The 13,004-nt window shown below is 37.2% G+C and overlaps 1 protein-coding gene across 5 annotated transcripts in view; it reads left to right on the forward strand.

Moving 5' to 3' along the window:
• Nucleotides 1-13,004, forward strand: part of KHDRBS3 (KH RNA binding domain containing, signal transduction associated 3) — an 88,406-nt gene that overhangs the window by 59,960 nt on the left and 15,442 nt on the right. For all 5 annotated transcript variants that reach the window (XR_010610300.1, XM_065669010.1, XM_065669007.1 and 2 more), the window contains one exon: nt 5,548-5,630. Coding sequence is in view for 4 of the 5 variants with exons in the window: in XM_065669010.1 (XP_065525082.1) it covers nt 5,548-5,630 (83 nt within the window). In the remaining variant the exon portion in view is untranslated. The remainder of the gene's footprint in view (nt 1-5,547; nt 5,631-13,004) is intronic.

The following is a 13,004-nucleotide window of genomic DNA, read 5'->3' on the forward strand; positions in this document are numbered from 1 at the left end:
TTGGTCTTCTGAATGTTGATGGCTCCCTAATAACAGGCAACATTGATTTCAAATGCTTTTATTTGCTTAGTTATTTGGAATGTGACTCAAAATAACTGAGGGTTTGGAGAAGGGTTTAAGGTAGCTTAATTTTCTGAGAACAAGAGATAGAATAGACAAAAGATTGTGTTTCTGTTCCCCTTTGTAGATAATGTTGTGGTTTCCACTTAGGTATTACACCTTTTAAGCAATTTATTTACTGAGTTCTGGCTTCTCAGGAGTGTGAAGACTTCCTAAAGTCAGGGTGAATTCAGGTAGGACTTTTGGAAAGCAAGCTGTTACCAAACCATCATTTCTTGGCTTTTTTGCCAATTCCAATGTTCTTTATCATGCTGAATAGAACAAACAAGAATAAAATGTAAAAAAGGTTTAAGTCCCTTAATTTAGGGTGTTTATTTTGAATCTTTTACATTAGCTTTCTCCTGAGTTTTCAAGATGAGGTGGAAAGAAACATGGAAAACCTACATTTTTGGGGGGGAACTCAGGTGACTTTGGCTGTGGAAACAGTAGAATACTTTGGAGGAAAAGCTGAAAAGCTTTTCCAGCTGGCTGTCTCAAAGTTGAAAGTTCACCTATAATGCGCATTGAAAATGTGCGTATTAAATCTTAGTTTAAGCTGTTTATCTAAGTTGACCACATTCTGACTTCATAGTTTTGAATGAGCATGAGTTGTCCTCCTGATACCGACACTGCTCTGCTGTATGCTGAAAGACAGAATTGTTTTGCCTTGCTTGTAACTTGATTTAAATGTTGTTGCTTATGTTCATTAGCAATTCTTCTGGGTTGTTTTTTGAGGTACATGAAAGATGTGAAAGTGCATCTCTCATTCCAGGAGAACCTTATTTGTTCTGCTTGAATATACACTAGGCTCCGTCTAGATGAAAATGGACGAAAATGTACAAAACGAGAGCTTACAGTCTGTGCATGTTTCCTGCTAATGTCCTTAATGTTATCACTCCAGACTTTAGCTGCCCATATTTGTTTTGATTGCCCCATATTCCCTGTTGATTAAATGATGGGGAGATGTTATTTCTACACAACAAAACGGCTGTTCCCTTTACAATTGTAATTTACCAGAAAAAAGCCCACTTCATTGCACTGCATTGATGTCATCTCATGTTCTTTCCCCAAGCTAATCTCTGCACAAGCATTTTGAGTGTAGTAGTCTGTCTAAAAAGAAGTCATTCCTCTAGTATTCTGTGATGAAGTACTGGTGCAAGTATTAATTTCAGAGAATGATGAGGAAAAGAAACAACCTTTTAGTTGTAGTGATAACCGCCTTATTTTTTTTTTCCCTTGGATGGATTTCTTTAGGTGGGGAGAGCTGGAAAATTGATTTCTTATTGCTTTCAGGATTTGTTTTCCAGCACTGCAAATGGCCTTTTTGTTAAAATGAACTTTTTACCCTCTTTCTTTCTGATTCTGGCCTGTTCTCTTCAGAACATTGTTAATTTCCCCTAAAGAGGGCCCAAACACCAGTCTGTCATTGTCACTGTCAGGAGATTATAATTTAAAGCCACTACTTCCTATTCCCCATGAATAAGGCTATGTTTAGAGTACTTAATTATTGGAAAGAAACATTGATGAGGAAGGCTTAGTGTGATTTATAATGGTTTGGGTATTGAAGAGGTTTTAGCAAAGATTGCTTGCATTGCTTTTATCACCTTCTGACCAGTGCTAGTAACTTAGTATTTAATATATTTGAAGGGTGCATATTTACACATTGCCTTTGGTTTTGTTCATGAACAATTTCTGCACTTCCCACTGAACAATTACTGTTACCAGTGCTGCTCTGTGGATTTATATCAACTGCAGGCACTATCAATGACACGACTCCAGGCAGAAGCTCTCTTTAAGAGGAAATGTAGTGTGATTCTGGCTTATAGGCTGGCTTAATATTGGTGCTAATAAAGTTTGAGATTTTACAGAATAGTTTAATATTTTCAGAGGGTGTCTTGTAATTCTACCTCTTCTGTTACTTTGGAGGAAGATTCTTAAGACCAAAATGAAAAGGTCAGTTCGATGGCTCTTTATCTTCCTTGCTGATGTTTTGTATGTTGTGTGGAAAATACCCGTAGTTTAAGAGGACTTCAGCATTTTCAGCTTACTTTGTTCTACGTTTTTGTTGTAAGCACAAACTGTACAGCACACTTGGCTCTTGATGAGACTAAATCTGTGAGATTTAGTTTTCTAGGTTAGCCTGAAAAGTAGAATAATGAATAACAATGCTCCCATTCATGGGAGGAGAATATGATCTTGCTTGGGCTTTGGTTTATTTTTGGGGTTTTTTTGAGCAGGAGAGGAAATACAGCTTCACCAGTAAACTTTGTTTATGAAGTACTTTCAGGAAATCCTATTTGTAGATTTCCATAGTTGGAGTACAGAGGGAAGTCCATCATACGCGTTTTATGGTAGTAGGAACACAAATGATGTCATCCGGGTAAGACTACAGCTTTAAATACAAAAATGAATTCCTTTATAAATAACTGAAACATCCTAAAAAATCAGCAGGAAAGATGCAGTTAAAATACTTGTATGAAGATGTCATTCTTGTATAATACCCTGAAGTCTGTGTAACAACACTTGTCAGTGAAGCTGTGATGTACTTTAGTACAGGATAGCCATATTTAGGTTCCGTCTTGTCCATTTTCATTATATCTGTGTAAGCATGGTATTTTTAAGTTAGCATGATGTCTTACAGTACAGAAGCAGGCAAGATGGCCAAGGATATGTCACCCCGGTACTAAATCATTTATTGAAGTCACAAGAGTTCTGTTACAGAAAGTACTCGGTGTGGATTTAATCTGAAATGTAAAACATTCTGCCTTGACCAACCTTATTTGTAACCTGAAAGAGAGGTTTTAAATACTGTAAGAAAATAGTGTCAGATATAATTCAAGGAAAGCTCTGAAGCATACTTCAGCTGTCCCTGCCTAATTGCTACTTCAAGGGAATAGTGCACAGTAAACAAGTGTTTTGGAATTAAAATCTCTTATCTCTTAACAGAACAAGCCATTGAGAGCAGCTCTTTAAGCTTGTTTGATTTTTGCAGCATGTTCCCCATGTTTATTGTGACTTTAATGCATTTTTTTTGTTTTATAAATGTAAATACAGCAATAAAATGGAAGAGTTGATCTGTTTAAGCAGATTATAGTAATTGCAACAGCACAAGTTGATCTTTTTAATGCCAAGTGACAGGAGTCCCACATATAAACTACAAACCAGACATCTTACCCTTCAAAGCAATCAAAGCCACCTTCAACAATGTAATAATGCAGGGCCTAATTTTTGCAGTAGTCAATTTATTAACACAACATGGTGAACAGTAATGAGTTCTGGGCAACACCTCTTTGGAAAAGAAATGCCGATACTAGAAACACTCAAGTCTGATAACAGCATGGACCTCATGAAAACCTATTTTATTCTGCTAGTTGTCTTACTAAGGGTCTTCCTGTTTCACATTTACTTTGTTCGTTTGTCTTCAAGAAGTTATAGATACACCATAACTTCAGAGTAGTCTGTCTTCCCCTTTTCTTTCATGATCAGTTCTTAGTGAATGTAAATAGGACTGACTGCTTAAGCAATGATTCCTTCATGGCAAAGCTTTTTTCTACCATGTTGGAAGGTTACCTTCAGTTCTCTGCTTCATTTGTTGCCACTGCTGGGTGTGCATGGTTTGGAGTTTGGGAGCTCCTCTTAGGGATGGCTGGTTCACAGTTGGGAGATTCTGTGAGAGGAGAGAAAATGTCATGTAAATGTTCTGGAGCAGAGCAAGTAGGTTGGCTCAGATAGCTTCTGCTGTTGATCAGTGCCTGTATTGTTAACAGATGTCTGTGCATTGCATCAATAAGTAATAAAGTGCTTGTTTGTAATAACTGCCAGGAGGCAGTGGTTTTGTGGGTTTAGTGTATGGCTTATCAAGAAATCTATATCCATATCAGATGGGCAAATAAAATACTAGGACTCTGATTTAATTTTTAATTTCAGGACAGTGGATTACTGAAAGAAAAAATAATGCATTTCTTTTTCAAGTGGGACTGTATCCATGGATCTCTTTACAACAGACAATTGAAAGAATCTTCATTTCTTCTTCCAGCTCTGTGAATAGGCTGTCACTCATCTGTACTGGCAAATATTTGTAGACACCCATCTACTAAACACTGCCTGGAAACAATAATGCTCACTGATCTAGTGGTTGTGAAACAGCTGATGGGCAGATCGCCTGGTTTTCCTCAAAAAAATGCTAAAGACTCTCTGCAAATTCAGTTTCCTGTCAGTTGTTTTGAGGATGTCATTGACTTCTGCTGTAGAAAGCTTTCCTTCCAATGTCTAGAAAGCTGTCAATTACAAATGTAGGAGATGTGTCTTGCTGGGGTTCGACAATGCATCATTTGTCATCCCTACCTAATTGATGCAGCTAGTCAGCTTTTGTTTTGTCATCACTGAAAGGTTCTTGAAGCTTCCCTTTCCTGGTAAAGAGCTTTTTCTTTCATGAGACTCTTACCTACTTTGCTAGGATTTGGTACACACTTATTTTGAAAGCATGTGATAATGCCTGATATTAATTTCTCTTGGTCCTTATATCTTCAAAGTATCTTCTCATTAAGTCATTCTGATCAGGCAATACTGGACAAGACCTCTTAATGGGTATTTAGGGGTCTTTGGTATATTTGGATAGGATTTGGATATTAGGATCTCCTAGGAATTAGTACAAAGGAAGCATTGTTTCTACTTCCCATATGTTCATCTGTTACTAGATGAAACTTACTGCTGACAGTTCTTTGGACTTCTGAAGTTCATCTTTCTTGGGAAAAACCCGGTATCATTGTCACTTGGTTTTTATCTTAAACTTGTGTGGTTTGTAGCTGGTGTTAGTGGCTTGTTCAACTTTATTTAAATCCAGTGCTATTCTGGGAAAAGTGTTACTACTGGGGATACTTAAATAGTGTGGATAATGTGGGAGGAGTAAGAAATGCTTGCTTTTATTTTGTTAATGCATATTAAACTCCCTCAGGTTGAAAATTATATAGAGGGCATTCAGAGAAGTAAAACAATAATTCTTACTAGTGTTATCTCTAGGGAAGTTCTTTCCCATCTGTTATCTATGTAGAGCATTGCATTTATTGACCAGAAATAAGTCAGTTGCACAATATCTATTCAGATGTTTTGATTCTTGAGATGCTCCCCTGAGCTTTCCTGAAGGTTGGTGGCTCACACAGCTTAAATTCAAGTATATGGAGATGTGAAGTATTTTTGCTATCTCTGCATAAGGTAGTGTTAACAAAAAATCTTTTCAATGCACACTGCCAGTAATTAAAACCTATAGTCTTAGATGTGTGTGGCCTCCTAAATGGGAGTAGTTTCTATTACTATCACTAACATTTTGCCACGCTATGGTGTATGTATTTCATACATTTCAGAAGAGTATTCCATCCTATTTAGATCTAGGTTACTATGCTTCTGGACTGTGCTTGTGGTTAATACTACCTTTCTTTTATGTCATTTCAGGAGTATGATGATGGCTATGGAACTGCTTATGATGAACAAACCTATGATTCCTATGATAACAGTTATAGCACTCAAGCACAAAGGTAAGTCTTAATCTGCTGTATCTATATTTGAAAGATTCTATAGTTGAGAAGTTAGTTTTTTCTTTCATCTTTACCAGAAAGAAATCACTAAATGTTATCTCTAATAAGCCTTTTATAAGATTTCTCTCTAGTATCACGTATCAGTCAAGTTACTGAGAGAAACAGAAATGAGAACTTGAATCAGTTTTAGTGATGCTAAATCATAAATCTAAAACACAAGAGCTGATTGTGTTTTTTCTTGCTGCTTAAACATGGCTGTATTCCAGTATTTTGCCTTTACTTGGCTGTAAAAAAAAATGCATCCTTTTGTTTTACTCCTCTGTGGAACTGTCTTTGTGACAAATCTGAATCTTTCTCTGTGTTCCTTCTCCCACTTCATTCTCAGCAGTGTTTTTAAGCACTTGTGATTTATTTTCTTCACATTTTGTTTCCTTAAAGAGAGCTGCTATTTGGAAACTCCATGAATTACAAGGAATACTAATGCATTTCTAATTATGGGGAAATGCTGTGTAGCACGAATTACTTGTGTTAGGTGATAGTTTGAACTTAATGGCAAATATCACATGACACATTTAGAAGCTTGGCTTCCCCACTGTTGGGTTCTTCTAATGTGCATGTCTGGAAAGGGAATTTTGTGCACCTATTACTGAGCTATAATTTATCGTCACTCTTTTTTGCTTAGACCTATCATTCCTGGTTTGATCAGTAGCAGATTCTGTAATGTCATTGAGAACTTCTTGAAACTTGTATGGCAATGAACTTAATATGACTGAAGTAAGAATGTTGAGAAAATTGTTAAAATTACTATAGTCCTGCATTATTGCTTTGGTGGTTTGGGGTGATTGGAGCTTCAAACTTTGCCCACTGGGAAAATGACAGTAGGAAAGGGTAATAGGACAAGGAAGAACGGGTTTAAACTGAAACAGTGGGAGTTCAGGTTAGATATAAGGAGGATGCTCTTTACCGTAAGGGTGGTGAGGCACTGGAATGGGTTGCCCAAGGAAGCTGTGAATGCTCCATCCCTGGCAGTGTTCAAGGCTGGGTTGGACAGAGGCTTGTGTGGGATGGTTTAGTGTGAGGTGTCCCTGCCCATTGCACGGGGGGTTGGAACTGGATGATCTTAAGGTCCTTTCCAACCCAAACTGTTCTATGATTCTGTAATCCTGGTGGCTATTGTGATGTTGATAAATAGGTACTACTTAGTGTTTTACCTTCTGCTAAATATTTAAGATTTCTATAGTGTAGTTTTATCTGAAATGGTGCAGAACTGATCACAGTAAAGTTGAGAACAAAGCTGTTTACACCTGACATCTGCTTTGCTATAATGTTGATATACCCAGCTTAAATTTTGTTCTATAAATTAATATTTTCCTGTATACAGTAACTTAATGTGAAAAAGCTTAGTGGAAAGTTCAAGTGTCATTATTGCTGAGAACTAACAGAATGAAAATACCTTTATGTCTGATACTTGGCTCCTAACAGAGTCTTGCAAGCTACCAAATAAGAATAGTATGACTTAAGAAAGCAGCAGTGTAGGACCTACAAAACATGAGGCTCTGTAGAATGTTACATTTAGAGAGCAGCTGTTGGTAATGGACTTTTTCCAGAAAGAAAATTACCAAAATAGTCCTCAACTTTTATGTTGGCAATTCTGTTCTGTTTTACTGCTTCTAGTGTTGGTAAATGGGTTTATTGCACACAAACATTTGGACTTCATTACAAAGTCATTTGTCTGAGCCAAAACTAAACATTACTTGGATCTGGGGTTTTTTTTCCATGTTAAGGTTTTCACTAATTTTCCTTTGAACTGAAATTGGCAAAAGCACATCTCCTGAAAATTGAAATTGCTCTTGTAAAGGACTACTACATAAGGATATGTGTAATCTTAGATATACTATGTATGCTTAGCCATCTGGAAGGAGATACTTCCTAAAGTTATCGCTCTTTGTGTTTTACCTGTATAATTACCTATATATGTATTCTACCACAATACATATACTGCTAGATTGTGTTGAATTTGTGAGCTTCTGAACGATTAGTTCATCCTTCCGTTCCCCAAACTTTATGAAGTGTTGCATGGTAAAAGAAAACAAGAAATGATTCACTTGTATGTTTCTCATGGGGTATTGACATTGATTTTTCTGGCATAATTTCTGGCTTGGCAAAAATCTTTTGGGGTTGTATTGGCAGGCAGAAAGTAATAACTATAAACAGCCATCTGAGCTACCTAGAACAGCATTCCTATCTTGAATCTGAATAGCAAATAACCCATATTGCAAAATCCGTTGTTCTGTAACCACTGAGAGATTTATCATGTAGGTGCATTGCAATGCCCTTACTACTGTGAAGGAAATTAGGGAAGAGTGTTTTTATCATTTGGCTGTACATCATTCAGGATATTTTGCCTCATAAGGCATGGAAGGAAAAGGCATTTGCACATAGAGGGCATTCACATGTTTAAAATACATCATTTGTGTGACTAGCGTAGGAAAAATAACTTATTTTATTTTTAAGTTGAAAGTAGTAATCCTAATAAATTAATATCAAGGCATACTAGAAATACTATTAATCTAGAAGATTGTGATATTATGTATTAAAGAGGAATTTGAGAAGTAACTAGTAAACTGAAAAGAGGGTTTGCTCATCAAATTCACAATAGCTTTTCAGTATGTGAACCCTTTTCCTGCACTTCATAAAATTTGTTAATGTTCGCACATGTGCATTGTGTACAATGTATGTGTGATACAGTAAAGACAGTTGAAATACGCATTTTTGTTTAAAAGCTTTTGCTGATACTGATTCTTCTGTTAAAGGTGGAAAATTTCAGAATTGGAAATGCCTCTAGAAATCTTCTAAATGTATGAGATGCCATTGCATTACATCTATGATACCTGTTTACGGGAATACGTGCTTCAACTTTGACTGTTCAGTACAACAGAGCATGACCCTCCTTTATTGTTTGCAATTTTGCCATCTCTAGAATATTTCCCAGAAACAATCAAATCTGATTCACTAGGATGGGTGATATGTTCAGATACAAAACCCAGCAAACTCTTTATTTCTGTGTGCACTGCGGTAGTTGAGATTTCACATGCCTCTACAAAAACTTCCTTTCTACAACCCAACTGCCTGCTGCTACCAAGTAATGTTTACTTAAAAGTTTAATGGTGTTTTATTTGATGTTGTGTGAGACATTATTCTTGCTTAAGTGTGGCAGTCTGATGCTTCAGATAAAACCTATCGCAGCACTAATAGGGAGAGAAACATCAGAGTGTTCTCCAAGTTCTCATCTATCTTAATGCCCTGTAATCCTATAAAAAAATGTTTTTCCTCTAAAACATTTTCTTGTCTGCAGTTGTTTTTGTGGAACAAAGCCTCAAAGAGAGGATGTGTTTTAACAGAATTATTTTTCATGGACAAAAAGACTTCAGAATATCCCTTGGAGCTGTACTAAGCTTGACTAAACATCTTAACTGATTTATTTTTAGAAGAGACGTAATTAAATTGTGTATAGTGTTTTGCGGAGGATTGTTAGATATTTATACCAGGGTAAAGTGGGATGGTTCATCAGCTGGGCTTTCAGAATTGTTATAATAGCACAAAACAAAATAGTTCTCAAATCCTAAAATACTAAGGGTAGCAAATACTTAGCGGAGACCTGATCACTGTGTTCCAGTATTTAAATGGTGGCTACAAAGGAGATAGAGACTCCTTTTTCACATGGAGTCACATGGAAAAGACAAGGGGTAATGAGCACAAGTTACTCCTTGGGATATTCTGGTTTGGGCACTGGAAAATTTTGACAGTCAGCCATTGGAATTATCTTCCCAGGGAAATGGTGGGTTCCCCAGTGTCGGACACTGGAGATTGAGCCAGACAGGGTGCTGGGGCACCTAGTGTAGGTCATGCTTTGCCAAGGTAGATTGGACCAGATGATCCGTGAGCTCCTTTCCAACCTGGTATTCTATGATTCTAAAGTAGCTGAGGCAGTTTTACCATAATAGAGCTGTCAAAAGCTGTGATCATTTATGGTTAGTACTCAAGGCCTAGCTAAGGGGAGCAGCAAGGTTAGACTGAATGTTACAGTTGTGCAGGGCAAATTTTCACATGCAGTCAGCAATTCTTTCATAATACTTCTTCCATAGACACATGTAGTACTTTAACATGGGCAGTCGCACAACAGACTTCCTTGGAATTCTGCAGTTCATGGTATACCAGAAGTGTGAAAGACCTTACTTGTGATTCCTAGTGCTGATTGCCTGTCAGATGCATGTAGACTTGTCAGCTTCTCTCACCAGCATGTATGCATCCTTTCACAACCTAGATGACTCTTACAGGATTTCCCCAAGTCTGTGTAGAACTGTAATTCTTCACTTGGATTTACTGCAGGAAGTAGTGTGTTAATGGCCTGATGTTAATGCTACATCAATTCTACTATGAAAGCTCAAAGAAGATTATTGTGGAGGAATCAGGAGCATTTAGTTGGGTCTTCATTTAAATTTATAGATAAGTTTAAACATTTTCAGCATGAAGAAAAAAATCTATTTATTTTGAGTCTCTGAAATATGTTTCAAATTGAGCAAAAGTGGTTTTGTCCCTTACTGGCTCCACACATGATCCACACAAGTGTTTGTGAAGACAATAATACAGCGAAGGGAAATGGGTGCTAATAAATCAATTGTCACTGTCAGTTCAGTGTTTAATGTTCTCTAGAACACATAAGATTTATCACTGAGGAATTGTAGAATAATGGTAGTGTATGGAAACAAAGTCCACCAGGGAGATGTACTACATCATTCGGATTTAGCGCTGCCATCTGCTTAATAGCATTGAGATGACTACAGAGGTACTTATGATCAACCATTCATAGCAGTGACAGATGCTGCAGAGAGTTAACATGCCAGAGAATGAGGTTTGTTACTGAAATTCAGATTATGTGACAAGGTTGCTGAGAAAGGGGGGCTGGGTTTGTTACCTCTCCAACAGCACTGAAGGTTTACTGTGTGCTTTTAAGTTCGCTATCAAAAGGGAATGACTAACACAGTTACTGTAGTACAAAAAAATAAGTGGAGAGAGTCCCATCTGGCTGTTTCATGGCACTCAGGAGTTTCAAGTAACTTCTTTAAGCTTGTCTGTGAGCATTTAAAACTTGATATTTTTCCTAGAGAGAGACAAGAAGCTTTTGTCTAGCTTCATTGTTGTTTTACATACATCATACATCAGCGGTCCTGACCATAAGAGGAATAGTATGTACAACTATATGCCTGTGTCTGTTTAGGGGCAAGTCCTTCATACAGTAGTCATTTAGTGTTAAATTTTAACTATAAAACTGTTTTAGATCTTCAGTCAGGGCGATCTCACCTTTATTCTGTTGCAGAATTTAATCTAAACAGTGATATAAAAGGGGCAAGATGAGTACTCAAGGCAGTTGCTGGCTTTGACTGAAGCTTCCTGCAATGTTTTCTGTTGTCCACATTTGCCTGTTAATGCTATAGATTTCTTTTGGCAACCACCACTGTGCCATTGGCTTAAACACTGTTTCTCAGTTGCTGCTCTTGCATATCGAATATAATTGCTACCATCTCAAATCATACCAAAATGTGATACACTCAAATAACTGCAAGTAGCCTGTAAGCCTTAGAGCCACCTGGTCAAGCTAGTCTGAGTTGAGGGAACTGGCAACTTCTCTTTAGTATACCTATGTTTATTTGGTGCCTCTAATTTATTCTGTTTATTGTTTAATATGCCTGGGAGAGAGAAGTACATGCTGTGACTTTATTTCAACTCATTTATCTAAAAGCATAAAAAGATAACTACCTACGTGGTAAGTCCTAAGCATGTTGAAAATGCACTGTTGTGCACACCATGCTGTGAGGCTGCATTCTTTACTGTTTGTTTCAACAGTGATTTAAGCCATTAAACTTCATCAAAGACTATGCAAGGTTGAGCTTTGTAGCTTGTAATACATACATAAGAACTAAGTAACTGGATATCAGGTTGAAAAGAGAAAACGCTTTGAAATCTGGCAGTGGCTGTTGTTCAACTGATGCCTAAATAACAGAACTAAATTGGTTTGCTAAAATCCTTCAAATCTTTAAATCCCTGGGTTTGTGCCCTTCAGTTTTGAGGGAAGTTGATTGCCAGTATTTAGTTCTTGGCAAAACCTTCATTTTCCATTAGGAACTCAAATTTTCAGGTGTGTTCTGAAACTGCTTAGCAGCCATACAAAAGATGGTGACATTGCTGTTTATAGGAGGAGGATTTTCATAAAGAGCTGAGTGTATGGATTTGAGATTGGCATATGGAGATGTTGCTATTGGTATTTGAAAGTTAATTGCTAACACTTTGTTTGTGATGCTCAGTGTTTTAAATTTACATTGTTAGGTTTGTCAGCAATCATGCATTTCCAGGATGTATAAATATGCATTATATGCAAAGCAGTGTCTGTTACTGTAGCTTTTCAAGATGTAATTCTCTCAATTTTACTGCTAGTAGCTGTTTGTATTTTGTGTTCTGACTTGTACATCAAATCAATCCACAGCAGTTTGATTCCTGGAGGGGAGTGCACATGGCTAGTACTCTGTAATTGTTGCTTGTGCACACCTGGTGTGTATGAGCTTATCAGAGGTTATAATTCTGTGCCAATAAAACCTCAAAAACATTAGCATAAACAAGCTAATGTATCTTTGATCTGAAAGTCGCTGCCATGTGGTTTCCTGCTTCATTTGAATGTTTATATTGTAGGAAGAGGTTTTCTGCCACGTTTTTCAGATGTAGTTATTCATATTCAGATGTTTTCTTTTTTTTTTTTTTTTACCTGTTAAAATGTGCCAAAATAAAATAATGGGTTTAAGCTGAAACAAAGGAAGTTCAGGTTGGATATAAGGAAGAAGTTCTTTACTGTAAGGGTGGTGAGGCACTGGAACAGGTTGCCCAAAGGAAGTGGTGAATGCTCAATCCCTGGCAGTGTTCCGGGCCAGGCTGGACAGAGCCTCAGGTGAAATGGTGTAGGGTGAAGTGTCTCTGCCCATGGCTGGGGGTTGGAACTGGATGATCATGAGGCCCTTTCCCACCCAAATCATTCCATGATTTAGAAGTGCCTCGATAGCACATACAGGTTTAATTGTGTGCCAAGTGCAGATGTTTAAATTCCTTAAATTTCTTTACAAAAACCTGGTTTGAAACCTCAGTAAACAGGAGTAAGACTAAGGTAGTTGCAGTGGTGGAAAAAACCCTAATGAGTATTGTATGTCATGGTGTGCTTAGTCTTGGAAAAGACTTTTAAGAATCCTCATCACATTGACATTAGTAGATTATATCCCTTTCAGAAATGCTAGCATTCCTTTTCATTTTTACTAATTATACTTGGTAAAA

Source organism: Lathamus discolor, chromosome 2 (genome assembly GCF_037157495.1).
Source record: "Lathamus discolor isolate bLatDis1 chromosome 2, bLatDis1.hap1, whole genome shotgun sequence".
NCBI classification, from domain to species: domain Eukaryota; kingdom Metazoa; phylum Chordata; class Aves; order Psittaciformes; family Psittacidae; genus Lathamus; species Lathamus discolor.